The sequence below is a fragment of the Archocentrus centrarchus genome, chromosome 13, assembly GCF_007364275.1.
Source record: "Archocentrus centrarchus isolate MPI-CPG fArcCen1 chromosome 13, fArcCen1, whole genome shotgun sequence".
Lineage (NCBI taxonomy): Eukaryota > Metazoa > Chordata > Actinopteri > Cichliformes > Cichlidae > Archocentrus > Archocentrus centrarchus.
Window position 1 is genome coordinate 31,568,866 of NC_044358.1, and position 27,101 is coordinate 31,595,966.

Sequence of the window (27,101 nt, forward strand, 5' to 3'; positions counted from 1 at the left end):
CTGTCATGTCACTGAGTCTACCTTACATGCATAGACAATGGACAAAATACAGTCTGTGTCAGGAGGTCCTATATTATGCAACAACATCATCTTCTGCCTTGAGTTTAAAAAAAAAATCACTGAGTCTGGTTTAGAAGGGAAGAAATTACATGGATATTATATCATCATGTTTACTGTTTACTGTCCCTTCAAACACTTTATTGAGCTAAGCTGCAAATACAGTATTGCAAATCTTATATTCCCTAACCAAATCGCTTTTTTTTTTTTTTTTTCTTCTTTATTCTATAGCTGGTTGCAGTCCTCAAGGACCTTTAAAAAAACGGCTCCTCTTTGCACACCCATTTCTCTGGCTTGTGCATGGAAATGTGGGCACCTCTAGATTCAGAGTCATTCCTTCTAAATAGTTCACTGTGACTGTTTGTTCTTGGTCCCATCACAGTATCTGTGTTGCTGTCACTGTCTCTGTCACAGGCTTGCATTTTTGAAACAAGGTGACTTGAATGCTGTGCATTCATCCTCCTTTTTGCTATTTTGAGTTTCACCTTTGATGGTGTCAGGGAAAACAATGGGTCGGTGCAAGGTGATAATGGACTTTTAATGCTGGAATATGACACATCTTGGTAGAGAGTCATAAAGGCAGTTTTTTCCTCAGTTTCAGGCTCATTCTTATCAGTGGAAAAATGTTCTCCTTCCACTCTTTCATGTTTTACGTTAGTACCCCCGTGATTGTCACTGTCTTCTGTTTTGACGGTTTCTTGTCTGTCGTCTTCACTCTGGTGCGCCAAATATTTCGAACCTGGTGTGAAGTCGTCGGAGTTGTATCCCTCCTCGTTTGCCTCCTTGTGTTTTTTCTCGTGGCTTCTCTTGGTTGCAAGGTAGAGAAAGCGCTGGGGGCAGAAGGAGCAGCGATACCTCTTCTCTCGGTTGGGGCTCTGGGGCGTGTTATCGAAGCAGGAGCCATTTTCCATACAGCTGCTGCAGATGTAATCACCACCGGCAGGTGCCTCACCGGGGGGGCCTTGTTTACCACAGGTTCGACAGAAACAGGGGTGAGAGCCAATAACATGAGCCCTTAGACCGGTCTCTGTGATAAAAGAGCTGTCACAGATCTCACAGTTGTATGTGGCCCTTGGGCTGGAGTTCCTGCTGACGCTGTGCTTGACCCTTGTACTACTCACTGACACACTCTCCTCTCTCAGCCAACTACTTCTTTCCAGGTGAGCCTCACTAGCAGCAGTTCTGTCTACGGATGTTTCAGACAAATGGGGAAACATAGCTTTTCTGTGCTTGTATCGGAGCTTCTTCCTTTTCTTTTTAGCTTTATAGGAATAGTAGGGACGCCAAAGCTTATCTGCTGTCTCACAATCAGATAGATCTTCGTATGTCTCTGGCTCTCTGGTGGCAGTGACTTCTGGTCTGAGGCGGAGTCTGGGGCTCTCTGAGTCTTCCCTTGTTGGAGGGCACTGGCTTGGGTTCTGCTTCCCACTCAGTTCTCGGATTTTCCTTTTTTTTCTGGGGAATAGTTTTGATCCTTTGATTTGGCGACGGATAATGGCTTCGTTGCCAATTTTTACTGTTATCTGACACAGCGGCATGGCATCACTGTCCACAGATGGACCCGGGCATGCCGGCTTAGCAATGTATGTTTCTGTTTTTCCACCCAATGTGTTATCACACAGCAGATTCTCTGTGTGTGATTGAAGTATCTCCTTGGTCATATCCTCAACTCTTTTTGCAGACGCTGACAGCTCACCTAATTTTTTAACAGTATTCAAGGAGTTTAAGAATGGCACATTATGACTGATGTGCTCTGAGCTAATTAACACAGAAGGGTTATCTTCTGTGGGAGATTCTGCATTGGTTTGCACAGAAAAGGAAGTGTCATAGTTAAGGAAGGGTGGACCTCTGTTTTCTGCCTCTTTTCTTCTGCCCCCCTGAATTTCCAACTCACTGCTAAGATTTTGGTCAATATCTTGGTCACATGGCTTGTCAAAGCTGATGCGAGGCATGACAGGTGAAACCATCTTTGTCGTTGCCATGAATGTCAGAGGGAATGAAGCAGTGTCAGGGTGGATGAGACCATTTTCTTCAATTTGAGGGATAACAGAGTTCTTGTCTATTGCAGACTGATCATCTCTCTCAGCTCTCTCTGAATATGTCTGACTGTATGTCTTGTATTGTCTTTTTCTGAACTTCATGGGCAGAAGCCTGTAGAGTTTGAGTGGATAAATATTGGATTTTAGCCCACCATTGGCAGACTTTTTCTTAACAGACAGACTGGGATCAATGCCATGAAATGACTTCTGATGGTTCTTCAAGATATAGTATGTCATGAATGTCTCCAGGCAGAAAATGCACTGATACCGGCGTTCACCTGTGTGCCAGATTTCATGCTTAGTACGATACTCTGCCAGGGCAAATACTTTATTACAATAATGACAGGGGTAGGCCCTCTGCCAGGAATGTACATTCTCATGCCGCTTTAGACTGGATAGGGTGACATAGACCCGTTTACACATACTGCAGTTATATCTTCTCTGACCACCACCTGCCTTTGCTGGCTTCTCATCCTGTGGAGGCTCTGATTGGTCCACTTGAAGGGGCTCTGGGGTGTAAGGGCTAGGGAGGTCGACTGGAGAAGGCTGCGGCATGTTGGTTTCCATTTCTGATGTGTCGTCTGTGTGGCAGTCCACTTCTTGGGCTGATGTATCCCTGGCGTCTAGTTTAGGTGGGCCTCTCATTGCCTGAGGACAGACCTGCTCATGGTTGCGCAGCCGTTTGAGGTGTATAAACTTCCTGTGGCAAAACGTGCAAAACAAATGACTAACAAAACGCTTTTTATGTACCTCTGAGTGAATGGTAAGAAGAGCTTTATTTGTGAATATCTCTGGACAGTGCTCACAGCCATAGATTGATATGCTGTCCTCTGTCTGAGGAGAAAGGGTTGGGGGACCCAGCTCCATTTGAGCATTGTCTGTGGCCATAGGCAGGCCTGTGTCTATGTTTTTTTCCACCTCTGAAAAAAGCGGTGGCGGAGTCATAACTGCAACAGGTGTTGCAGTAACAGCATCAGTAAATGTGGGGGTCACTGTATTTGGTTCATCACTTCCTGGTTCGGCTGGTGTCGGAAGCATGCTTTTACCCAAAATGCTTCTCAACTTGTGGCGCTTTTTAAGCGGTCCTACATTCCTGTAAAGGAGTTGCTTTGGCTGTGATACAGCTGGCTTACAGACCTTCTTGTTGTCACACTGACTGCTATCTTTGCTTTCAGTGGATTTGCATACTGCATATGAGTGTTCGGAGAGAGCATGGGTTGTCTCATTGTTCCCGTTGAAGCAGGATGTTGTAGAACAACTTGATGGGAGCTGACCTGCGTCCGGTGACTGCCTCTCTTCGTTTGCTGGATCCAGAGGGGTGAAAGGATTGTTCCCAGGACACACTTCAGTGATTGAGAAGGCATTGGTGATGCGTGGCCCTCTGGTACTATCTACCTCCTCAGGCCCAAGAGCTGCCTTCTTTACTTTTTCAAACACTGGGACTGTGCAAGAGTCTGCTGGTTTAACACATTCATCCTGCCTCTCTTGTTCTGCCAGCTTCTCTAAAAAAGGAATTCCGAGTCTTTTTCCAGCTGCTACTAGACCCTTCGTGTCCTCTGCACCAGATGATGTCACCTTTGAGCAGTATATAAAGTTGAGGATACAGGCAAACACTTCAGACTTCAGGTCCATCAGCTCCAGCACCTGGCTAGAGCTCCATGGCTCAGAAGTCGTCAGAGCGTTCCTGAAGTATCCGCTGCAGGCTGCCAAGATGTTCTTGTGGGCCCGAAACTTTACATCCTCCACTACAATGGTAACATCACAGAAGAGGCCCTGTAAGCGCTGTTCATTAAGCTTGCTTAGCACAGTTTGAGGGTGAGCACTATCCATCAGGTTGTGAGTACATGGGGACACCACAGTCATCTAAAGAAAGTAAAAGAAATAATCACATTAGATTACTGCAAAATGGAGAATCTGAATTCCAAAAGACTCAGAAGTGAAGAGTGTACAATTAGTATCTGAAACTACATAGCTCTTTATGTGATTTAACACTAGATGGCAGTAATGTCCTGACAGATGAGCTCTAATGTCAACAAGCTGGTCAACAGTTCTGACTCAAGGCACCATAATCTCACATCCATTTTATTTAAAAATCCAAAGCCCCTGCAGCCCCTGCATAACATTTAAACTTCCAAACATGGGTTGCACAATGACTTTAATAATGCAAACTGCAGGCTCACTGAAATATCAAAACTGTAAATTGTGGATGAACTGCTTTAGGATTGTGTTGCTATCTGAAATCTCTTCTGAAATTCTGAAATTCCCAATGTGTTTCTCTTCTATAGAAGAGCTTTTTAATCTCACATTTAAGTGTACACCGGGTACACTTAACTACTAATGTGCTTTGATATTTCAGGCTGTGACTCATTTGACAGTGCTACACTGGGGAGGGTGTGGATAATTACGTTAAGGGGTGGTTTTATGATTGAAATGATACTTTCTGAAAATTCCAGCTTTAAGTGAAAATGTGACAACATGCTTCGAGCCGTACGCTGATTTCCCAAATGCTGCTTTGTGGCTTGCAGTCTGTACTAGAACTCACTCTGGTGGGAATTTGTCATGCAGCCACATAGAAGTACTGTGAGCAAGCATTTTTATTCAAATGCTGTGATTAAATATGAGCTAAAACCATAGACAACGGTCTAGAAATTTACTGAGATGTTTGCAGTTACAAAAAAATCTTTAACATATAGTGACATAATGGTTGACACTCTCCAACTGTAGTGCTACTGTGCAACTGGCATTCTCAAACAGTCATTTTTAAAATTTTTTTAATTGTAACTAAATCAGTTGAATGGTAATCTAGCCTGTGTGCTGCCACAGCTGGGCGCAAACACTGGTTTATACTGTTGTCATGGCGGCCTCTTCTTTTTAAAATTTTTCACTGCTTAGGTTAATATGAAAATGTTACGCATACTGTTATGAGTCACATGCTTCCTTCTTGTTTGTCAGTTGGTAGTGCAGGCACAGAAAGTTGCTGCCAATTTGTAATTTTTCATCAATACCTCATTTAAGGGCAACTGATATGATATAATGTAACATAATCAATGCTATACAAAGCATATTTATTGCATATATTAATATACACAATTAATAATTTAATTAATAATAATAATAATGCAGTAGTTAATCTTGTGGAAATGTCTTTGTTACACCACGCTGGCGCTAACGGCTGCCTTGATTGTACAAGCAAAACGGATATCTGGTCAGGCGGGCATTTTTGAAAACTGACAAACCAACTTTAATCGATTATTTTTGTTCTGATAATGACCTAAAGTGATTTACAAAACCTAGAAGAAGCTAATTCTGGCTTTGAAAGAGGATGACAGGTTAACTGTGGCCTACTCATATCAGAGTCACTTTGGGATGAGTCTTTACTGAGTCATTTAGCATGTCTTACATATTACGCTGACTGTATCCGCTAAAACATACTCGGCTTACGTTCGTAAGTGATGAATCATCACACCTGCATCAGTTCAAGCTCAGAAGTCACAACTTTACATTGTTGCTATTTTCATGTTTAGGGCTGCATTGAAAGTCATACAGCGACTGTGCAAATCAGCATGAGACTGTTTTTTTTTCTCATTTTTCAGGAGATGTTGTGGCTAACTGTTAGTCTGAAGGCAGAGCTACTATATTTAGTGTCTGTTGAAAAATTATTCTATGCTCAGCATACTCAGTAAAACACAGGATGATTTTAATTTGTTTTGGTCTACACAGCATTCAGTGTTTCAGCCATCTTTATTTGTTGTCTCTGTTTTATATTACATTAACAGTTTGATATCTGATATTGATTCACGTTTTGCTGATGTTTGTCTATGGTGCGTACCATTTGGGAGCCTGCTGTTGTTAATGAGCAGTATTGTTTTTACTCCAAGGATGGTGGGCGATTTATCACTGAAAGGTTTTTGTGTTTATGTTTCTTTTGTTGTTGTTGTTGTTGTTTTTTTGTTTTTTTTTAAATTCTCGTGCAACAAATATGGCCGCCAGTCTTTAAAGCATCTCAGACTGATGAAACACAACCACCCTGCTGCTGTCTTTCTCAGACAGGCCTCTGTTGTCATGGCAACATGCTATGGCGCAGCACTTATTGGGATTCAGCTGCATGGCAAGTGACTGTATTAGCCGTCCGAGTATTCGGTCTGCTCTCTCTCCCACAAACATCCTGCCCTTTCTGAGAACCTGCACCACACAGCCGTCTGCAGAGCAATCGAGGTTTGCCTTTGTCTCAGCTTGAATGTACTTTGTGTATGTGTATTGGTCTGCGTGTCTTTGTCTGCAGCAAAAATGGACTTTCTCATCTAGTGCAAGTGATGTGCCACGCATTTATTTAAATTTCTTAGTTTTTGCCATGTCAGGACCATTTCATCCTTTCTTCTACGTTGTTATTTTACTTTACCGTATTCAATTTTTTTACATTTTGTATCAGTTTTTCCAGTTTATTCCCACCACATGCTGAGCGGAAATCTCAATTTCTCATCAGTGCTTATGAATTTGCCACACCCCAACTTTAGTTTACCTTCAAAGCCAAAGCGAAATTATTTTTGTTACATCTGTAATGAAAAAGTCCCTCACCAAACCACAAACCAAGAAATGACAGTACAGCATACAGACAGCATTGTCAAACAAAGAGCGAAATATGAAAGCAAAAGACACTTTACGCATCTCTGCAAAGCATACTTCCGCAAAAAAAAACAAAAAAATATGCAGGTTAAAAAAAATCATGCAAAACATACCTTAGTAAATCAGAGAAAGTGATGCAGGGCGAACAGGAAACAGTGTCATGCAGTATCCCTTTTCTACAGCCCCGTGCATGCCCAACTATACATGAAAAACAGTTTCATGAGACCAAGGCGAAAGTAGTTTTTTTTTCTATGATGGTCGCTGAACAGTGGTGTTGTCAGAAGCAGAGCTTTTTCTGACGTCTTTCTTCCTCTCCCTCCCTCTCTGTGTGAAGATGACTCCAGCTCCAACGTCCTTCGCCTCTATCCATGCAGCCCAGGTCCTGGGCTAGATCTGCCCTGCCCTCCTCTGACTGTGCCTCTTCTGTCCTGCTACAAGCTATAGGAATAACTCACAGTTTATGCAGCGTGTAGCTAAATCGGAGTATGGGTCTGCTTTTGTGCTGGCTGGGCAACTGAAGCTTTCGTTCTGGAGCCACTGAGCAGGAAGCGGCAACTTTTATTAAGCATGGCAGAGGGCTGTAGGGAGAGCGGAGAGATGCAGGGTGCTACATCACACCCCAGCTCTGTACTCGAATCCACAGCCAGAGAAAATGCTCAGCTGCAATGCTATTAGCAGGATAGAGTGAAGTGTTCCTCTGCTGTACAACAGACGATGTATTAAATCTCCCCAGCATCACACCAGCGAGATCTCGATGCAACTCGATGTTGACCAAAAATGCATGAAACAAAATCATTTCTAGCCCACTACGAAAGAACATCCACCTTAAATGCATGACACTACTCTGTCTTTCCCTGTGCAGCAATACATTACACCAAAGGCTTTCGTCTGTGCTTACGCAGTCACTGTGGTTAGGTAATGCACCAGCTAAGAGAAGATGGCACTGTACTATTGTGTAGCCTAGTAGTCACCGGACAGATGTTCATCATTGCATTTTCTCGCAGTTGCATCGAGGATGCAAACTGAATGCAAAGCTGAGAGACAGTCTCGCTTTCAGCGGAGTTATACCTATATAGAAGCTGCTGATTGATGCACCGGCAGCAGATGCGTCAGCACTGCAGACGAGGGGGAGGGGAGGAAGCTAAACACGACATGGCTCTGTGAGCCTCTCACTAGCCTCTGAGGATGGAAGCAACTGTTTTATTTACATGACTGAGAGTGGAGTCATATGACTGTGTTCTCCTCATCCTGACTGAGATCCACTTTAACAAACAACAAGCATCAAAGCTTTCATTTTTATGGTACTGTTTACTTCAAAAGACAGAAATTAGGCAGGTGCTGTATCACCATGCATGCACTGACTCATTGCCCCGAAGCAGGGAATGTTTTCTTCATTAAGTGTTTGTGCTTTCGTCTCTTAAAAGAGAGTCAGTGATCACCCTAACTTTGAAATCTTAACTGCTGCCTCCTTTTTTTGTGCTTGGTGTATCACATTAATTTGGTTTAATGAATACACACAAGAGACACCGTTTTTGGGCGGCATGGCACGCAGCCTTCTGCTCAAATATCTTTGCATCATCATCTACATATCTGCTTGTGCCTGCTTACATTGAAAAGCTAAAGGATTAGATATAGAAGGCAGTTTAACAACAATGAAAATGACAGATTAAACATATTTTTAGTGCAGCAGCAAACATTAATGACTTGGATTAGTTGCTGTTTGAGAGTTTGAGAGTGACAGCAGGGTTTGATCTTTTGTTTTAACCATTGTAAACTAAAGCAAGTAAAGGTTGTTTTATAAAGCACCTTTCACAGAAAAAGTCACAAAGTGCCTGATACCAAAATGGAAAAAAACAAAACAAAACATGATGACAATGGTGGTGATTGGTCAGTGTTTAACTTTGGATCAGACTGATCCTTTAAGGCTTTTGAAAAATACTCTTTGGTAAAAATGCCATAATTACTGCATGTGTTGTTCCCAAGTTTACTTTTTATTCTCTCGTCTGCCTCCAGCAGCCTACAGGTTAGTTTGACCTTCAATGTGTAAAGTCAAAATATCCACCCACCCTATGAGAAGTTCTTATCTATTCGTTCTCATACGTGTAAATGAGAGAACCCTGCTTTGGTTGGAAGAAAGTTAGATGTGTGCACGGATGCAATTAAATAGTTCTGCACAACAACCTTGTTTTGCTTTGATTATCTGTGCTTCACACAGTACAGTAAAACTAATACATGTTAAAATAACATTTAAAACAGAATAAGGTGGAGAAGTGTTCACAAAATCTGGTATACAAACCAAAAATGAAATAAAATTAATGATTTGCAAAGGCTGCTCTTGAAAAGCACCAAAGCATAATGAAAGTCCTCACTTTAGATTTCAGTTTCATTCTGAACCGTTTCTGGGAGGGAAAATGGTTTAATAAGCCGTTACTTTGTTTAGTTCTCATATTCTCAAAGTCCATGATGCCATTTATTACATCGCTATAGCATATGAGTAAGTCCCCATATTGAGAGTAAGAAAGAACTTGATATTAAAGAGATGGAAATTAGAAAGACCAGCTATTTCTTGCTTTGTGTAACATTAAATATACCGTATTTTCCGGAGTATAAGTCGCACTTTTTTTCATAGTTTGGCTGGGGGTGCGACCTATACTCCGGAGCGACGTATATGTGACATTTATAACACATGAACCAAAATACTCCAGCCACTTGACATCTCCGTGAACTGCAGCTTTAAGGCAGTCTTGCGTAACCTGTGGGCGCAGTGGATGATGGATGGAGAGCACAGCTTAACGGCAACTGGGAGAATGCACCACCCAACTTTCCTGGAAGTCATTGGATGGATCAAGAAAACATGGGCTTCAGTGACAAACCATCCTGTTGGGATTCAGAAAGGCTGGAATAATTGGAACTGCAGCTGACGACGAGTCTGACTAACGCGACACAGAAGAGGAAGCGGCGCTTCGTCTACGGAGTGTACGGAGTTGTTTAGAAGTGACACCGAGGATGAAGAATTCAATGGATTGATGGTTTGGTTAACTTGTTAGCATGTTCTTTATGCTATGGTTATCTGAATAACTTAATGTTACGTTAACATACCGAACACGAGTTCGTTGTGCGTCATGTAGCTGAATGTGCTACGTAGGCGTAACCGTGTTCGTCCTGTTCTTTAATCCATTATTATTTTAAATTGCCGTTCAAGATGGAATTTCTGCTCTGGGTCTCGGATTCTATCACCCCCCCCCCCAAAAAAAAAGTGCGACTTATAGTCCAGTGCGACCTATATATGTTTTTTTCTTCTTTATTATGCATTTTTTGGCTGGTGCGACCTATACTCCGGAGCGACGTATAGTCCGAAAAATACGGTAATTCATATGGATCATTTAGTGTATTGGCTACTACCACTGTGTGCAGAACTCATGAAGAGTTGTTCTTCAGTCAACTGCAATGGGATTCAGAAATAAGGCATACATTTATATTTATAGACTGCAAAATACTGAAAAGAGGGAAGACAGCATTATTTTTACTGGACAGACAAGCCCATAAGCTTATCCTATAAGTGTATCAGTGTCCGCTTGCAACAAAGTATTCATTTATTGTTCATCGTGATCTCCTTCAACTTTCAAGATAGATTTTATTTCCTTCCTGGTATGATGGCTCTGTCCAATCATAGCAGCCACCTGCTGTTGTGGTTGTTGTGTGTGTGGTTCTCAAATTCACAGCAAAGAGAAGAGAAGTCAAATAAAACCCAGATTTTGGTATATTTTTGTAGTTTTTTAGTTTGCATCTCATTTCAGTTTTTTTCAGTGTGAATTATTATATCTTTATCTTTATTTATATTTATAATAACTGCGGCTGCTGTTACACCCAAATTTCCCCTCTGTGGGACAATAAAGGCTGTTTCTTCTTCTTCTTCTTTTCTCTGGAAAACCTGACTGCAGATTCTGATGCTGGGAAAACGGATCATTTTTATTTCTGAGAACAAGTCCATCTTGTGGTCTTCTTATTGTCCTAACCTTGTATGTACATGTTGTACTGTTTATCTAATAAGGGTATTTAAGCTGACTTTTCTCTATTGCTTGACACACTTGCTTTGGGATTTACAAAGTTACGTCTCAAGCTAAACTGGAAACCGGGCTGTAAATGTTGAGGAAAAAAAATAACCAACAAAACTGGAAGTGCTCTGCTCATATTGGTATATAGTAATCATAACCTTGACATTGCAGCTAGGATGTGTTTAAAACCACAGGACAAAGTTAACAGGCCTCTTTGCCTCTGATGCTCAGTGAGCTCAGCTGCGGCCTACAGGGACGCTCATCAGGGGAAAAGGCTGAGAGGAAAAGACTGCAGCACAAGGCTGAGTAGGCCTCATTCTCATTCCCAAAGCATTCACACTCTTTAGCATACAAAGACATACATTCCTTGGAGAATTTATGTTGCTGTTGCAACAAGCACTCATACTTGGAGATGCCTACCAAAACGTTTGTGTGGAAGGTCTTGCCGGGCCTGTCCCTGCGCTGGTGAAGCCTCTCTGGTGTTTTTTTTAGAAGGAGGAGAGTAACTACCCGGCTCCCATTCTTCCTTTGGCCCGGATCAGGCCTTTACCATCTTTCCTTCGTCACTGATGTCTGTGGAGTATGGTTCTGGCAGAGGTTCCCTGTTTCCTGCTGTGCAAAGTTGCCTTCTGGAGGCTGCTGCCACTGCTGCGTCACTCTCGCTGCATCACTGACCCACAAAGAAGAACTGAGAAGGAGGGGTGGTGTTGTGAATGTGTGCAGTAAAGGGATAAGGATAAAACAACCCACACAGCCCTACACCGCACCAACAACCAGATGGCTGTGGCCGCTGCTCTGCCTCAGAATGAGGCCTAGTTCTTGCCGTGGTATTCGGGAAGTGGGTCTGGGAGACAGATCCTTTATTGTTACGTAATGAATATTTTTCCTCCTAGACCAGACTCAGCTGAGAAGGCGGTGTCAGAAGCTAATAATAGGCCACGGCACCTACCATTCAGGGCTGTATGCTGTCATGTCGGATCACTCTAACATGCAGCTATCATTTGGGCACAGAACTATTTAATATTGTAAAGAGGCTCAGTCATTTATGGAAAACTACCTGCATTTTAACACGTTCTTGTTGTCATAACACAAAAAAATTACTTGGGTTTTGTTTCTTTTTTTGCCATTTTTATGTGACAATAAGACTATATTATGTAACTCTTTTAACATTTATTATAGCATATGCCAGCTCTGATTTTAAGGTATCTGTAAATAGAGAAAAAACAGTGCATACCTTTGTCTTACGTTACTGTAGCTTGCTGGTACAGGTTTCAGGAGATGTAGGACCGGTATGTCAGATGCCCTTACACACGTGTATGTACAAGCTTTTAATCCAGAATAAGTTGGAGTCTTTTAGGCCTTGATATGGTAACTAGAACTACAGCACTTGTTTTGCACACGTTACCTAAGACTTTACATGCTTGGTTTCCCCCCTCCTCCTCATCCTCCTCCCATCATCTGACTCTAGTTTTCATGTCATGTTGCACCCTCTGCTGGCTGCTTCAGTGGTCATACACAAACTCAGGTTGGCTTGTAAGCAAAGGCAGCACTGACTGCTGAGGGCTTTCAGCAGAGGGCGCAGCACCAGCTCACTGGCAAATGTAAACAGGAAGTATGATAGGATGTCAGCTGGACTTGGGTTGCTTACGTATTTTACTGTAAGTCTGTCTACATCATAATTTGACCTTTTGACCATTCAGGAACAAAATGCCAAGCTAATGTAATTTACAAGGACTCTTACACAATGCACAATCTTTGAAACAAAACTTGGAAGCAAGAGTTTTCTTTGTAAAACCAAAATATTGATTTGCTTTGAAGAATATTCAGAACATTATTCACAAACACACACAAAAAATACTGTCCTTGTCCAGTTTACAAGATGGACAAGGATTTTTATATATATATATATATATATATATATTTTTTTTTTTTTTTGTTTTTTTTATTGCTGTTCTTTAACATCTCTGTTGTGGAAGAAGGTTAAAAAGGTGTTCTTCCAGCCCATGGCATTGGCTATGTCCTCAATGTCCTGGTTAAACCCAGCGCAGTTCCTCACAGTCTGCTCCCACAACTTCTCAGAGTTGAAGAGCTGGTACAGTCTGGTTTGGGAACAATACAAGATACACACGAACACAAGCGAACGTGAACACAAGCAAAAGACAATAGACATTAAAACATTATTTCTGTAGCATCAAATAAATCCAGTACTGCACCGTTGCCCTCACCATTGTGAATCTGCGTGACACCTGTACCAGCAGTGCTGTTTCTTTCAGCTCTAGGTAGGACATGATTCTGAGCATTATGTCATCAGGTAAGTGCTCTAGGTTATCAAACTTTCCTCAACAGAGTGCTGTTGCATAGTCCAGGATCCTTTGCCCCAAAACAGCACCGACTTCATCTGAAGATGATGAGTGAAACAAACAACAAAACAGAGTGTGGCTATTAGACCCTTGAAAAGCTGCATGCATATTCTCTGTCAAATTATTGATCCCAAACAGTACACTACAACAAACTCAGAAATGACTAAGCTCAAAAGGTTGTAAAAGGTGAGTAGCATCAGGAACTTAATGTAAGGTGTAGTGATTATTTTGCTGAAGAAACCTTACACTGTAGAGTTTTATCATTTTGGAAATCCTGATGAGACACTTTCTGCTGTTTGGGTGGGATGACCCTTACATTGAAGTCACAAAGAAATTCCCCATGAGGTTACTATTACCTAAATTTAGAAGAAAAATAGCAGACTCTCATATGTGGCAGTGACTACAAGGTACTGTTATGCTACGGTAACAGAGCTATTGAGTTTACGTTTTGCCATTAGCTGAGTTTACAAGATGGGCAAGGATTTTTTTTTTTTTTTTTTTACTTTTCTGAAGGAAGTATACAAATTAGAAAAGAGTAGCATACCTATATTTAAAGCTAAACAACTAAGTGAAAATTAAGCAAGCCTCAATTAATAGAGTGGTTATTTTTATTAGCACGTTTTTTTGTTTTTTTTTGTTTACCATTACTCCTCGAAAGTCTGCTTTATATACAGGGAGCCATACAAATATGTAACCTCATTTTTGGTAATCACAAGTTGGAAAAAAATCCTTCGGAGGTGACGGACCCTGACCACTAATTTCAAAGAGTCGCTCCCCAAGCAAGGACGCCATTTTGGACGCAGAGTTGTTGCCATGGCAACTGAAAAGCTACTAAAAGTGTAGACATCGGCAGATGAAACGGACTGATGTCTGTATTTGTTAGGTAATAGTAAAAGGTAACATACAAAAGGACACATTAATTTTACAGTTATACTTGTTTCATGTGTGTCTGTTGGGGGGGGGGGGGGGGGGGTCACGACCCAGCGGATTGATAATTTGTGACAAGCTAATGTTACCAATGGCTTTAGTGATGCAGTATCTGTCTCTGAATGACTACTAAAAAATAGCTCCATATCCTTCATTAGGAGCCTGTGGCTTTGTATCTAAATAGAAGCTGATCCAGTGCTTGTCTTTGGCCGCTTTGTTGACTCAAAACGAGCAGATGCTGAAGATAAGGAGTGAACTAGTCCCCGAGCGGATGAATCACGCGGAGGTATATTGCGGTTGTAGGCCCTCAGCTGATGTGAAACTAGCAGTGGTAGAGAGAAAAGAGGAGCTGGTGCACTGTCTGTTACAACTACAACACTGGAACAAATAGGTAACAACATTATACCAAAGGTAGACGTTTTCACTGACATTTAAGCAAGTAGTCTTTTGGGATTTTGACCGTATTCAGCCTCGAAATACATCGGACGAATAAGTGTTGCGAAAATGACTCGAATCCCGTTCCTGCTTTCCTGTTTTTTTTTTTTTTTTTGGTGTGTGTGTGTCTAAAAGGTATCAGGGGCCATTTCTTTTCTGCTAGTTAGCGTTAACTGCTAGCTAGACAACTTGTTAATGTTGGGAGAATTTAAACAAAGCTGCACCATAAACACTGAATTGGTGCGTTGTAGCTAAAAATGCTATTTTGAACACACATCCTGTTAACCGTCCTGCCGAGCTGGCAAAGTGTTAGCCAGCGACAAAACAAGGCTCGCTAATGTTAATTAGCTGGCATGCCAAGGTTAGCTGGTAACAGCTATAACGCTCTTCTTTGATTTCACATCGTGAGCTGCGCGACAGTCCTACAGCTTCTGATTCGGTCTGGATAAGGTCAGTGATGTGTTGTCAGCTTGGCCGCCAGCTTAATTAAAAACAGCGAGAACTTTTAAAGCTAACCGCCAGGTGTTTATTTTTGTCTGCTTACTGTTTGCGAGCGAACGGTCATTGAAGTAATGCTCGCTATGGCTAAGCTAGCATTAGCTTGCTAATAATAACCTAACCTTGACACTTTAAATTCTGAGCAAGCTGCTTTAACGGGAGCTGGATGTGATGTTTGGCGTTATGTGCCCCATTTACCCAACTCTTAACAAGAGCCATGCGCTGTGCTGCCACGCTGTTTGTTAGTGGTCAACTTGTCTTCCTGGCTAACATTAGCTAAAAAGCTAGCTAGCGCTGTAGTCGGGGGGAGGCACTGGCCTCAAGTCAGCTTCGAAAACATTGTTAGCCATCCTTATAGCTTGCCAACATTAGTTAGCAGTACGTCTGTATACAACAGTTTGCACTGACAGTTGCCAGGAGAGTGTAGAACTGTATCATCGTCGTTAGCTGTCTAGGTGACAGTTGTGTATTTTGGATTTATTCACCCCCGTCAAACGTAGACGGTGAGCTTGCTTACGAAACACAAACGCATTTCTCTTTTCTTTAAACTTGATTGTCAGCCACACACACATACACGCAGAGAGCGGTGTATCTTGGCAGTCTGAATACCAACTTAGCCTACGGTAGTATACGTGTAGCCTGCTAGCTTTATAACATTAAACCGCTTTCGAAAGACGGGTCATGTCGATGCTGCCATTTTTCGACGTGAAGCTAATCTCGGATGAACGCGATCGTTATTTGCCGCTTTGAGGAGCGTCTTTGCCGTTTAGTGAGGTTTTCGTTGTTTCGTAAATCAAAAAAGGTAGCTACACAAATGTGCCAAATTGTTTGGCCGGGGTGCTAGCTGAGTAGGTTGACACACCGGCACGCCAACTACGCATTTCAGTGTAACCGTTGCTACGTTAGCAAGCGTAACTTTAACTTACTGTTGGTCTGCAGTTAGCCAGTCTTCTAGCGTTTTCTCTTTTTACACTCAACATCTAACCGCCACAAGCTTCACTTCGGGATGTGCGAGGGGTTTTGTTTATTTTGTTGTATAAATAAACGGATACGACGGTGGTACTGTTAAAATGTATGGGACTTGCTAGGATATTAGTGGCTAAACATGCTAACCCTAGTCGGTGGTGGTAGACAACTACGTCAGAAATACAGGCCTCTGTAAATCATGGGTATAAAAATTTGGACACCTCAGTTATTGTTTAGTTATGTAGTGAAATAAATTGGGTAGGTGTTGTACGTGAGACTATAGATGATTTGAAGAGCTTAACTAATTACGTTATACGCTAGAGGGGAACACCAGTTGTCAGAATGGACGAATAACAAAGACTAGGATGCACTGTCAGTGCAGGCCTAACATGGCCCAGTGAGCTTGGCAAGTGTGGCGTATTTTTATGATCAATATTCGCGATATTACGGCTTAAACTGTGACTTCATTAGTTAATTAAAAGTCTCTCTTCTCTTGAGAGCAAAAAAGTATTTATTTAGGACTTCAATAGTTTTTGTCGTTCAGATGATGAAATCATCCTCAGATCAAGTTAATGTCTTTCAGATGATGAAATGATCCTCAGATCAAGTTAATCAGTTCTCTTATCAATGCTTTAACTTTGACTCCACCGAGTTAGATGTGAATTCACTTGGAATGTTAAAAAAAATCTTTGGTATCCAGATCAGGAATCCAACTCCTAACATTGTGATGTATCCCTAACATTAAACGCACTAGATCACTTATCTAATGTTGTGCAGTGTTGTAGACATTTTGAAAAATAGCTGCTGTTGGGGGTTAGAGAGTTCAGGACTTAATTTTTTGGTGTCAGTTTGATTTGCAGACTACTTTTGTGTGTGTATGTATATGTATATACATATATAGTTGTGACCTTGGCTATTATTATCCAAAGGAGTAAAATTATCCTTTAACGATTATAATTATGTGAACAAATTCCGGCAGTGCCTTCTGTCAAGGGTATAAAGGTACAAATGTATAAAGATTAGGTATATTGTGGGAAAATAGGGTACTTAATGGTAGCTTTATAGGAGAACCTGTGTTCATGATACACAGTGGGGTGGGGGCAAACTTTTTGATACAATTTGATATTAACAGTAAGGGTTAATATTTAAAGGCCATTTTGTTTATTGAACATTATTCACATAAGTATAAATCCTGTTGTGACTGCTATTGAGAGACTAGGGAAAGTGTGAGGGTCCTGGAAAGAAACTAAGCTCTATGCTGTATTTTTTTTTTTTTTTTTTTTTTTTTTTATTAAAGTCCAGATTAAATTATTGGATAAACTTGGATCATAGGAATCTAGTGTCCATACAGTCATTCATAGTTTTTAGTTCCCTGTTTTCATTGTGTCAGCTGTGAGGTATGTAGTTACTGGCATGTGGTGTTCTGGCAACCTGTGCACAAAGTTGTATCTTCATGTACAATCTAGAGAAAATTGATGAGAAAGTTGTGCTGCTGATTATCTCACATGGGCCAGAGGGGTAAGCCAGTGGCTCAGTGTTAAGCAATCCCAATAGATGTCACACAGCAGCTAGCTTAAACCATGGGCAATTTGGTGGCTGTGGGACAGCACAGGTTCAAGGCTCATTTTTGCATTTTGTGAATATTCCCTTGTGGTCTCTTTCTTTTTGATTACAGTGAATGGTAGTGTCTAGAAAGGGTATGTCCCTTCAGGAGAGAGGTGCCAATGTCCAACCGGCCTAATTCCAATCCAGGGGGGTCACTGCGCCGTTCACAGAGGAACACTGCTGCGGCCCAGCCACAAGACCATACAGTCGCGGGAAGGTGAGTCTACTTGCACACTTATTGTCCAGTTAAAATCTGAATCTGTAGGAGGCAGCAGTCGTAGTTTGCGGGGAGCAGGCTTTGAGCTTTTCTTGAAGGAGCAACAGATGAGATGATGTCTAGTAGAGGGGAATTTGTGCTTGGGTTGTGTGTCTTTGTAGTTAATTGGTATTTTAACTTGCTGAATGGTGATACTGTCCTGTTTAATCAAAAGAAAAGCTTATCTTTTGTTCTTTTGTCATAGCCAGATATTATTAACCCTCTTTTAGCTGTTTTTCATGAATCTCCAGATGTGATAATGACCAGATTATATACAGACAGGCAAAATGGTTTGGGGATTGATCAAGTCTCTTTTATAAGTAATTTAATCAGACACCCACACTGTTACGTGCTCTTTAATTTCCAACCTTACAGGTTGCAGTCAGAGCAGGTAAAACATAAAGCAAATTCCCCACCTGAAAGTAGAAGACCTAATTCTAAGGCTCCCAAAGCCACAGCCAGCTCAGCCACTGGCCAGTCCAGAGGGCACAGCTCAAGAAGGTACCTGTGTTTTCTACTTGGTGCTTAGTGTGTATGTGTGTGTAAATAGGGTCATGCATTCTGTACACCATGGACATTGACCAAAATGTCAAAAAGGGCAGTGAATGTGGCATTGTAATGCATTGCTTTTCAGGTTTCAGAAATCTTCTAAGATGCACTTCTGTTGTTTCTTTTCCTCCCTAACAGAAGCGGTCTTACCTTGTCCGTGGCTTCATTTGTATTGCAAGACGACCCAGAGGCTGCAGGAACATCTGAACAAGAGCGACCAGGCCACCAGTCTAAGAGTGAAGGCAACCGAGGGCTGAAGCGAAGTGAAGCTCCTGACCAAATAAGTACCTTTGGCCCAACCCCTGCCAAGAAGCCTAAATCGCTCCCATCACCCCGAGACAATACCTCCGAGACCAAGAAAGGCCCAGTTAAGTCCAAGAAGAGATCACTTACTTCAGAATTGCCTGCATCGTCAGGTCGAGGCCAGAGTAAGAAGAGTGTGGCCGCTGGGGCCTCACCAATACAAAAACGGAAAAAAGCGGACTCTCTCCCCGGTCTTAGTAGCACCGCTGGGTCCCTCCCCAATCGTACCGAGGGCAGAACTGCAAAACCCACCAAGCTGGCGTCTAAATCGGCCGCCTCAGCCAAAGCTGGGTGTAGCAACGTGACAGACTCCTCCTCCTCTGCCTCCACCTCTTCCTCTACCACAGGCACCAACAGCACCACCACCCAGGGCGCCCGAGTCAAACAGGGAAAAGATCAGACCAAGGCACGTCGCTCTCGCTCAGCATCTAGCCCCTCTCCACGCCGTAGTACACGTGACAAAGAGCAGGCCAAGGCTGCCAGCTCCTCAAAATTTGAGTGGGCAGCACGCTTCAATCCCAAAGTCAATCTGCCAAAACCCAAATTGTCCTTGCCTGGATCCTCCAAAACTGAGACCTCCAAACCTGGGCCATCAGGATTACAAGCTAAGCTAGCAAGTGAGTACTTTTCTATTAGGATAACAGTTGAGCTGTTTAAAACTACTTCAGAAATTCTTGTTTTATGTGTGTCATACATACCTTTTTATTGTTGGGAATGGTTGAGTTTCAAAAAGTAAGTTTATTTTGAGTTTCCATTTTATTTTTTTTATTTTCATTGAACTTAAACTGTAAATAGGGTTTTAATTTGGCTTGTTTCAGCATTTTGGTCTTTAATATTTGAATTGAGGTTATATCCCTGGGGTTAAGTGTCATGGACCTGTGATCCAAGCAGTGTCATATAATCAGATACAAATCCTCATTCTGAACTGCTGAGAATGGATGTATTTGTTGTAATTGCTTTTCAGATTCGGCATATTCTAGCATATCAGAGGTAAAGCATACAGATGAGATTAGGGCTGCTCGATTATGGAAAAAATCCTATTCACAATTATTTTGGTCAATATTGAAATCGCAATTTAACATGATTACTCATTGACTTTGTAAGCATTTATTTCACTTAAAGAACAGTAAATACCTTGAAATCTACTGCACTTATACAATCTTTTGAAAATAAATACCACAGTGATCCCTCACCTATCGCTGGGGTTACGTTCCAGAGATCCCCACGATAGGTGAAAATCCACGATGTAGCGGTGTTATTTTTTTATACATTGATTTTATTATTTATATATTTTTTAAGGCTGTATAACCCCTTCCCACACTCCTATAAACCTTTCCCACTCTTACTACATCTTGAATGATGATGATGAATTATGTAGCTGTGCAGTACTGATGGCAATGAAGGTGGTGCTGTGTCTTTGCCCTCGGCTGTTACTTCTATTTCCGCTAAAGGTGTAGGCGTAACTTATCTCTTCGTCCAAGTGATGAACATAGTTACCAGGTGTTACAGAAATACCCATATACACGTCCCGGTATTTTACATGTGGTGCGGCTGACAGAAACAAATAAAATGCTGGGACTTTTTTCCCTCCTGGATACTTGCTCTTAGGCCGCTTTTCCACTGACGGGGTGCCAGTGCCAGTATTTGAACCGTTCAGTGTTTTTTCCACCGCGAACGCACTCGGTGCTTGGCTGAAAAATAGGTTCAACTCGGGCCCTGCAAGCTAGCTGGTCTCAAACCAAGAACGCGTGACGAAAGCGGCAGAAGGGCATGACTCTGCCGTCTCAACATAAAGTTTTCTACCATATTACATGTATATTACATGAGAAAAGCAAAGTGATTTTTCATGGCTGTGAATTAGGTTGGGCCCTAAGGCTGAACTTGCTGATTTGTATCAGTTCATATCACAGATAAAAGGACGCAAAGTGCGTACTTGTCGTCTTGCTTGTAATCGCTGTCCGTTTACCTCTGTGCTGCACACAGGTGCTGCAGTATTTTTGTTTGGACTGTAAAATGTGTTCGCAGCACAAGAAAGGGAAGCGTGTTCTCCCACGTTTGCGCTCTTTGGCTTCCGTGTCCAGACGAGGACCCGCCCACACTCATATGTAAAGGAGCAGTTCACAGAAACGCGATGGAAACACACGCTCCTTCTTAAGCATTTCGCCGGTTCACTGAAACCGACACTAGCGCTGGCACAAGCACCGGCTCCTCGGTGGTGAAAAAGTAGCATCAGTGGCCAGTTTTGGTTTTTTTTTTGTTTTGTTTTTTTCCAAACATACTTGTCCCTCTAGTTTTTCCAATACTTTGTTCATTCCCTCATGTCCATTCCGATAGTTTCAGCAATCTCCCTCCAGGAATTTGCTGGTATTTGTGAGTCCTTATATTGATGCTATGATTATTATTCCTTTTATTGAGATGATTGTTATTCTCACTGATAAATTAAAAAACTGCACCGTAAAAGTAGCTGGAAATGTACGGAAGGAGCCGAGGGTGCTGAAAAGGCCAATCATGATTATTGCGGGCTGTGTTGCCCCGACATGTAGTTACATTTATCTGGAGGTGCACGTCAGGTTACGGTGTAAATTTCCTGCTCAACAGTTAATGGTAATTAACACATAATGCACCTGTACAAGCATAAGTGCCTGCAACATTGCTGACCACTAGCAACGTATGCAGACATTACTGTAACCCACATATTTATCATTTGTGAGTACAGTTGGTGACTGTAACACACTGTGTAAAATAAAGTGTGTGTTTTCACTAGCATGTCTAGTTTACATATGGTGAGTGTGGACTGCATATTTCAGATGTAAGTACCGTTACCGTGATACTGGAGATGTATAAATACGGCTGGTCGTAGTGATTTTTACAGGTATGGTAGACTCACTCAGCAGTAAACAAGATTTTTTTTTTTGCAACATGGTTTAGATCATGACTCCTGTGACTCTAAAGTCAGGTCCTGCTCTGCACAATACTGTGAATGCAGAGATTTTGAGTTTGAGTACAGTAATACTAAAGTTGGTTGGTAGCAAACTGGAGATGTTTTTCAGCTTTTGTGGGATCACACTAGTAGCCAGGTTGTCAGGTTAGCATTGCATATTTTCTTCTAATTGTGTGGGATCTTAAGCAGTTCTTGTTTTTCTGTTTACTGCGGCAGACAGTAGCAGAGCAGAGGCTAGCTAATTGCTACACCTGCTGCAGTTTTTGAGGCCATGGTAATTAACATTATGATGTTATAAGCTAAAATGTTATTTGAAAGGAGATGTTTACAGTTTTTCAGTTTTCTCTGGTAGGCTAAGAATATAAATAGCATTTCTAAATATCCATTGGAAACCAAAACCAGACATAAGTCTATTTATCCCTCTATTTAAAAACAAAACAAGAAAACAAGATGTTTGTTTGTTTTTTTTTGTTTTTTACAAACTATGGAGTGTAACAAAGAAGATGGCAGTTTTCCTGCCCCTACCCCCAAAGAGCAAGTCAGTAGCATTATTCCACCTCTGCATCTGCATAGTAGAGGTTTATGACAGTTTCAGCTATACTGTGAGAGTCGTTTCTCTCTAGTTATTTTAGTAAAGAGGCAAGTGTAATTCTTTTCTTTTTTTTTTTAACTTTTCTTTTCTTACTGTATCCACAACATGAATTGGCATGAAATTTGCTCAGTGCTCTCGTTCACCGTACGCTTTAAAATTAGCCAGTTTTAATTTTGTGGGTTAGGTTTGGCAACAAAACAATAATCAGAAACTAATCGAAAACAAAAACTTACTAATTTGCAACAGTATCGATACCAACAGTGCTGTCTTCGCCACCTCCAGTTGACACACAACAGCACTTCACACAGGCAGGCAGCTCTTCCCCTCATTAGCAGCTGGCACAGTTGATGATCACAACAACAGAACAACATTTTAGGAAGAATTTCTAGAGGTTAGTTGCTGTTTTAATAGCACTGAAGTATTAAACAGCTATCATAAATATTAACCTGGGTAGCGGACATGTTAACATTAGCCTTTTAACTACTAGTAATTATCCTATCAAACCAAGATTCGGGGAGTCACAAGCCCAGATAAATGGGAGGGTTTGCATCAGGAATGGCATCCGGCTTAAAATCTGTGCCAGATCAAGCATGTGGATACATCCACTGTGGCAAGCCCTTAGGGAAATACAGGAGCAGCAGACTGTACCTTTATCTAATAGCCACATTAGCCATCTCTTAACCTATTATTAATGCTATGTTTTATTTGAAGTGGGAAGTCAGAATCAACCGCTTGGAACCCTGCTTCAACCCTGACTTTTATAATCCAAAATGGCGGCAATGCGCATAAACATTAGTAAAACTGTATACCCTGCCCTACCACTGTTGTTAATTAGCATGCCAGTGTTAAATGCTAAATGCTGGGCCCCCTTCCTAAGTGAGTGATGGTGAACAGTTAAATTGATAATTCTTTTTGCATATAAACCAGAAGAGTTACACTTGCATATCATTACTTCAGTGTGTCCCAGAGTTTCCTTCCACTAATGGGTTTGCAGAAATCGCGTAAAAAGCATACACAACAGAAACATTATAATCCAGGTGTTTTATCAAAATGATTAGCTGCTCACACTATCATGTTTTTAGTGCAAGCCACTAACTACGGCAGCAGGAAGTGACATCATTTTTGCTGGGAACTGTAGTTTGGTTTTTTTTTGTTTTTGTTTTGTGTTTTGTTTTTTTTTCTCCAAGGCCTCACAGCTCCTGGGATTTTATATTTAATAGGAAGCGAGGTAGGTAGGTAGGTAGGTAGGTAGGTAGCAATCTAGCCAGAGAAAAAATATCAGTCTGTTATCAGTGATGGGGTGGAGTGCGCGGGGTGCGTGCCCGCTTGCTAATTGCAGTGATAGCGAAGAGTTCTGATTGCAAACTGGTGAAATTCTCAACCTCTTACTAGAACCCTGCCTCACAGTTATGTTTCTGCATTTTTTAAAATTTATTTATTTATTTTTTGGCGGACAACGTAATTTTTTTTTTTTTTTTTTTTTTTTTTTTGCCCTATGTCACCAAAAATAGTATCGAGTATTTTCTTTGTTATTGGCATCGATTTTTTAAAATTCCTGTGTCATGACAACCCTATTTCGCATGTTTAGTAGAAGTACAGCTTAAGTAAGATTTGGCTGGTGATTCTATTTAATGAGTGTTTGTGTCCGGTGACCACCAAAATTTTCTGATTTTTAATTAACTGCCCATTAACTCTCTGGTGGTCTTGTCAAAATGTCCACAGAGTTGGTTCTGGAAGGACTTTGGCTCTAGTACCCAGCTTCTCTGATAGACTGTACAGACCATTTACACAAATATATTACAGTGAAAATCTGATATATATGGTGAAGTGAGTGTGAGCTCAGAGGGGTCAGTGTGGGGTTAGTCTGTTCTAGGTGGGTGAAAGGATAGTAACTGAAGTGGGCTCTGTTCCACGGGCCCTGGCCCAAATGGAGAGACCCCTCCTTCGTAGGCTTTGGTGTGTTGGCCCACCAGCTGACTAGAGTTATGTTTGAGGGCAGGGAAGGACTCATGAGCTGCTTCTGTCAGAAGGAAAGTGCTTCCTCTCTTCTGTCATATCCATATCTGATCGCCTCTGCCTTTTTAACACAGATTCTATTACTTTATGTTGTAATGGTGAGTAAGCATGTACAATGCTGCTGCATGTAATTCTGTATGGTTTTCACTGTAGAAGAACATTTTGATCATATTAAATTAGTCATATTACAGCAGCCAGTTTAATAGGAAAAGTATGTGCCTTTAGTGCGTGTTTGGAAGACTTGCTCAAATGTGTGTGAGGGATTGCTGTTTGACAAGTTGTAAATCAGTAGCAAGTGGGACATGACGAGGTCAAATGAAGTCTAAAAGTTACTTTTTTGTTTATATATTTAGTTCATTTGGTCTTGATGCTTTGTTAATGTTTATTTTTATGCTATTAAATTATGAGTCACAGACCTAGCATGAAGGTTGTCTTGTCATAGCGCCATAGTTGTTACTATTAATACTCACTGGTCTGTGGCACAGGGCTCTAAACGGGCAACACCAGACCCTTTACTTTAGCATCAGTCTTTGCTCTTAGATATTAACCATGATTTTTCACAGATCTGTGACCAAAAACATAATATGGTGGCATGTTTTGCCATTTCCACAGCCAAAACTACTTGAAAATGTTGTATTATTGAATAATTAATTGCATTGATTTTTTTTTTTTTTGATTAATATTCTGTAGAAGATGTTTCAAGTTGAAAGAATTTGATACCGCTGATGAGGCCCAGTCCAAGTTATCACTGTTTTCTATTTTAGGTTTGAGGAAATCCACTAAGAAGCGTAGCGAGTCTCCTCCAGCAGAGCTCCCCAGCTTTCGGCGGAGCACACGCCAGAAGACCACGGGCTCCTGTGCCAGCACCAGGTACACAACATGGTCACAGTTTGGTGTAGATTGTAGTTTAAAAAAAAAAAAAAAAAAATGCATGTAGTTTACGGTTGTTTACTTTTGGGGTCATCGATGGTGGTGGATATCACTGAAGGTATACTCAAAATTAACATCAATCTCCTAGTATGTGTTGTGTAAGATAAAATATTAATTGCATTCAGAGTTTTTACTTTCACCTTTTTTCTTTCTTTGGATTAAAAAAGATCCAAAAAAAAAAAAAAAAATTCAAGGGCACCCCTTTGTAACAAGGCACTTTCACATTTTCCCTAAAAGCCCAAACTCTCAGTTTAGTTCATTTTAAGACTGAATGGTGGAAAGAGAGCCTTTGGTCAGGAAGATCTGTCTAGAAGTCAAAGTCTACAAAGGTTTCCTGTGGAGAGATCATTAGCTGTTGCCTGCAGGTGCCTTTGTCTCTGAGGGTCTCACACCTGGCTCATTTTGGTGAGGTGCTGGTTGGTTGATGGCTTCAGTTCTCCAGAGCTCTCCATGCAAATCTCCAGAGGCACCCTAAGAATTGTGCCACTTGGCCCTCTTGTTGGCTGTCAGCACCTGCAGAACTTTCATGGAGGCAAGGGGCCAGCAGGCAACGTAGTTGACATTGCAGAACAGGCTTTACGTTGGAAAGCATCTGCTAGTCTGGGCCTATTCTCCTTCTACCTCACGCATCTCATCCAAAAACTTTAAGATCACTTGCCTATTTTAGGATGCTACGCCCATGTTTGTCTTTTACACTCTGAGCTCAAACATTGTCTCAGTTGCCATGTTTAAATCTGCTTGGTCTAATGATATTTTATTTTAAGGCACACACTTCATCAGCTCCAGTGTCTGTCAGTAGCAGAGCTCCACCCAGACTGAACTGGATGTGAAGCCACTTCTCATCAAAACCGAAAAAAAAACTACTCAAAGTCTGTTGTTACAATTTCAGTTTAAAAAAAAAAAAGAAAAGAAAAAAAAAAAAAAAAGAAGGTTGAAACTATTTTGTCCAAATACTTTTTATGTTTTATGATTCATTTAGGCTGAATAGGTTAGCAGCTCAATATTATCTGTACAAAGGGTGACCTTTAAATAACAAATGTTTAGGACTACAGATGGGCATTTTGGAAAAAACTGCATCCATCACAGAAGGAAGGTACAATCTGGGATTTTATTGTGTTTATAGGACAGAACTACTAACACCAATTGGCTTATGCTGTGCAGGTTTTACCATCCTCTGCAACATGAGGTGGTACAACAACCCTGCATAATGTACATGGTTGACAGTATGCCTGTCAAATGTTGAAAACTTCTAATGTGCATTTGCTAAAATGGCAGAAATGGGATATGGATGTCTCCATTTCAGTTTATATTCTCCTGCTTTTGCATAACCCAAATTTACAGTAGTATAATCACTAGCCAAGGAAACTATTGCTGCGTATTCATGTGTATTCATGCATGCAATGAGAATGCATTGCAGTTTGACAGTATGAAAGTATAATAATAACAGTCTGTTTGTACGTAACAGTCGGCGGGGCTCAGGCCTGGGCAAGCGCGGGGCAGCCGACGCTCGCCGACAGGAGAAAATGGCCGACTCCGACAACAACCAAGATGGGGCCAACTCATCAGCCGCTCGCACTGATGAAGCATCACAAGGGGCTTCAGGTACCTCTGCCGACAAATTAAGATTATTTATTTCAACCAACAATAACTGAAATTTTGGAGATGAGCTGTGAATGTTGGACTGGAGCTCTAGACCTAGGTTCTTTGGGTTAGGCTGGCTACTCTACTGTGGTCTTAAAGACAGTCTAGATGAATATGCACTAAAAAAAATTTTTAAGTTGCAAAAAGAAGTTAGTGAATTACTGAGATTTCTGATCTGATCTTTCTCCAAGTCATAATTACAGACGGGAAAAGTCTGACTAAATAACACAAATGTATACTTACCATGTCTTTAACATACACTATATTGACAAAGGTATTCACTTACCCATCCAAATCATTGAATTTGG

General features: G+C 41.3%; 3 protein-coding genes across 13 annotated transcripts in view; 1 reads left to right on the forward strand and 2 right to left on the reverse strand.

Moving 5' to 3' along the window:
• The window catches only part of trip12 (thyroid hormone receptor interactor 12), a 49,211-nt gene that overhangs the window by 1,873 nt on the left and 20,237 nt on the right, over positions 1-27,101 (forward strand). Inside the window, exons 1-6 of one of the 10 annotated variants that reach the window (XM_030744629.1) lie at positions 13,948-14,030; positions 17,636-17,782; positions 18,197-18,322; positions 18,509-19,290; positions 24,987-25,092; positions 26,618-26,754. In XM_030744629.1, coding sequence (XP_030600489.1) covers positions 17,685-17,782; positions 18,197-18,322; positions 18,509-19,290; positions 24,987-25,092; positions 26,618-26,754 — 1,249 coding nt within the window. In that variant the 5' untranslated portion in view covers positions 13,948-14,030; positions 17,636-17,684. Of the gene's footprint in view, positions 1-13,947; positions 14,031-14,187; positions 14,453-14,809; positions 14,947-15,360; positions 15,498-15,597; positions 15,618-15,774; positions 15,797-17,635; positions 17,783-18,196; positions 18,323-18,508; positions 19,291-24,986; positions 25,093-26,617; positions 26,755-27,101 lie in introns of those variants that run through there. The other 9 variants (XM_030744635.1, XM_030744626.1, XM_030744630.1 and 6 more) reach the window with 9 other exon arrangements.
• On the reverse strand, positions 256-11,612 carry zbtb38 (zinc finger and BTB domain containing 38). 2 transcript variants are annotated; one of them, XM_030744636.1, is made up of 2 exons: positions 11,195-11,612; positions 256-3,959 (listed from the first exon to the last, which is right to left on the reverse strand). In XM_030744636.1, exon 2 carries the CDS (start codon positions 3,957-3,959, stop codon positions 312-314), a length of 3,648 nt encoding a protein of 1,215 aa, XP_030600496.1. In that variant the 5' UTR covers positions 11,195-11,612; the 3' UTR covers positions 256-311. The 2 variants fall into 2 exon arrangements, with proteins under 2 accessions (XP_030600496.1, XP_030600497.1); XM_030744637.1 differs by lacking the exon at positions 11,195-11,612 and adding an exon at positions 6,833-7,155.
• LOC115790722 (F-box only protein 36) lies at positions 12,717-13,926 on the reverse strand. The gene is given in 6 exon segments (XM_075074416.1): positions 12,717-12,863; positions 13,000-13,172; positions 13,381-13,441; positions 13,443-13,490; positions 13,830-13,859; positions 13,861-13,926. Coding segments are annotated over 6 exon segments (525 nt in total).

Excerpts from the sequence above, each read along its gene's own strand:
- zbtb38 (XM_030744636.1), bottom strand. The coding sequence starts at position 3,959 with ATGACTGTGGTGTCCCCATGTACTCACAACCTGATGGATAGTGCTCAC.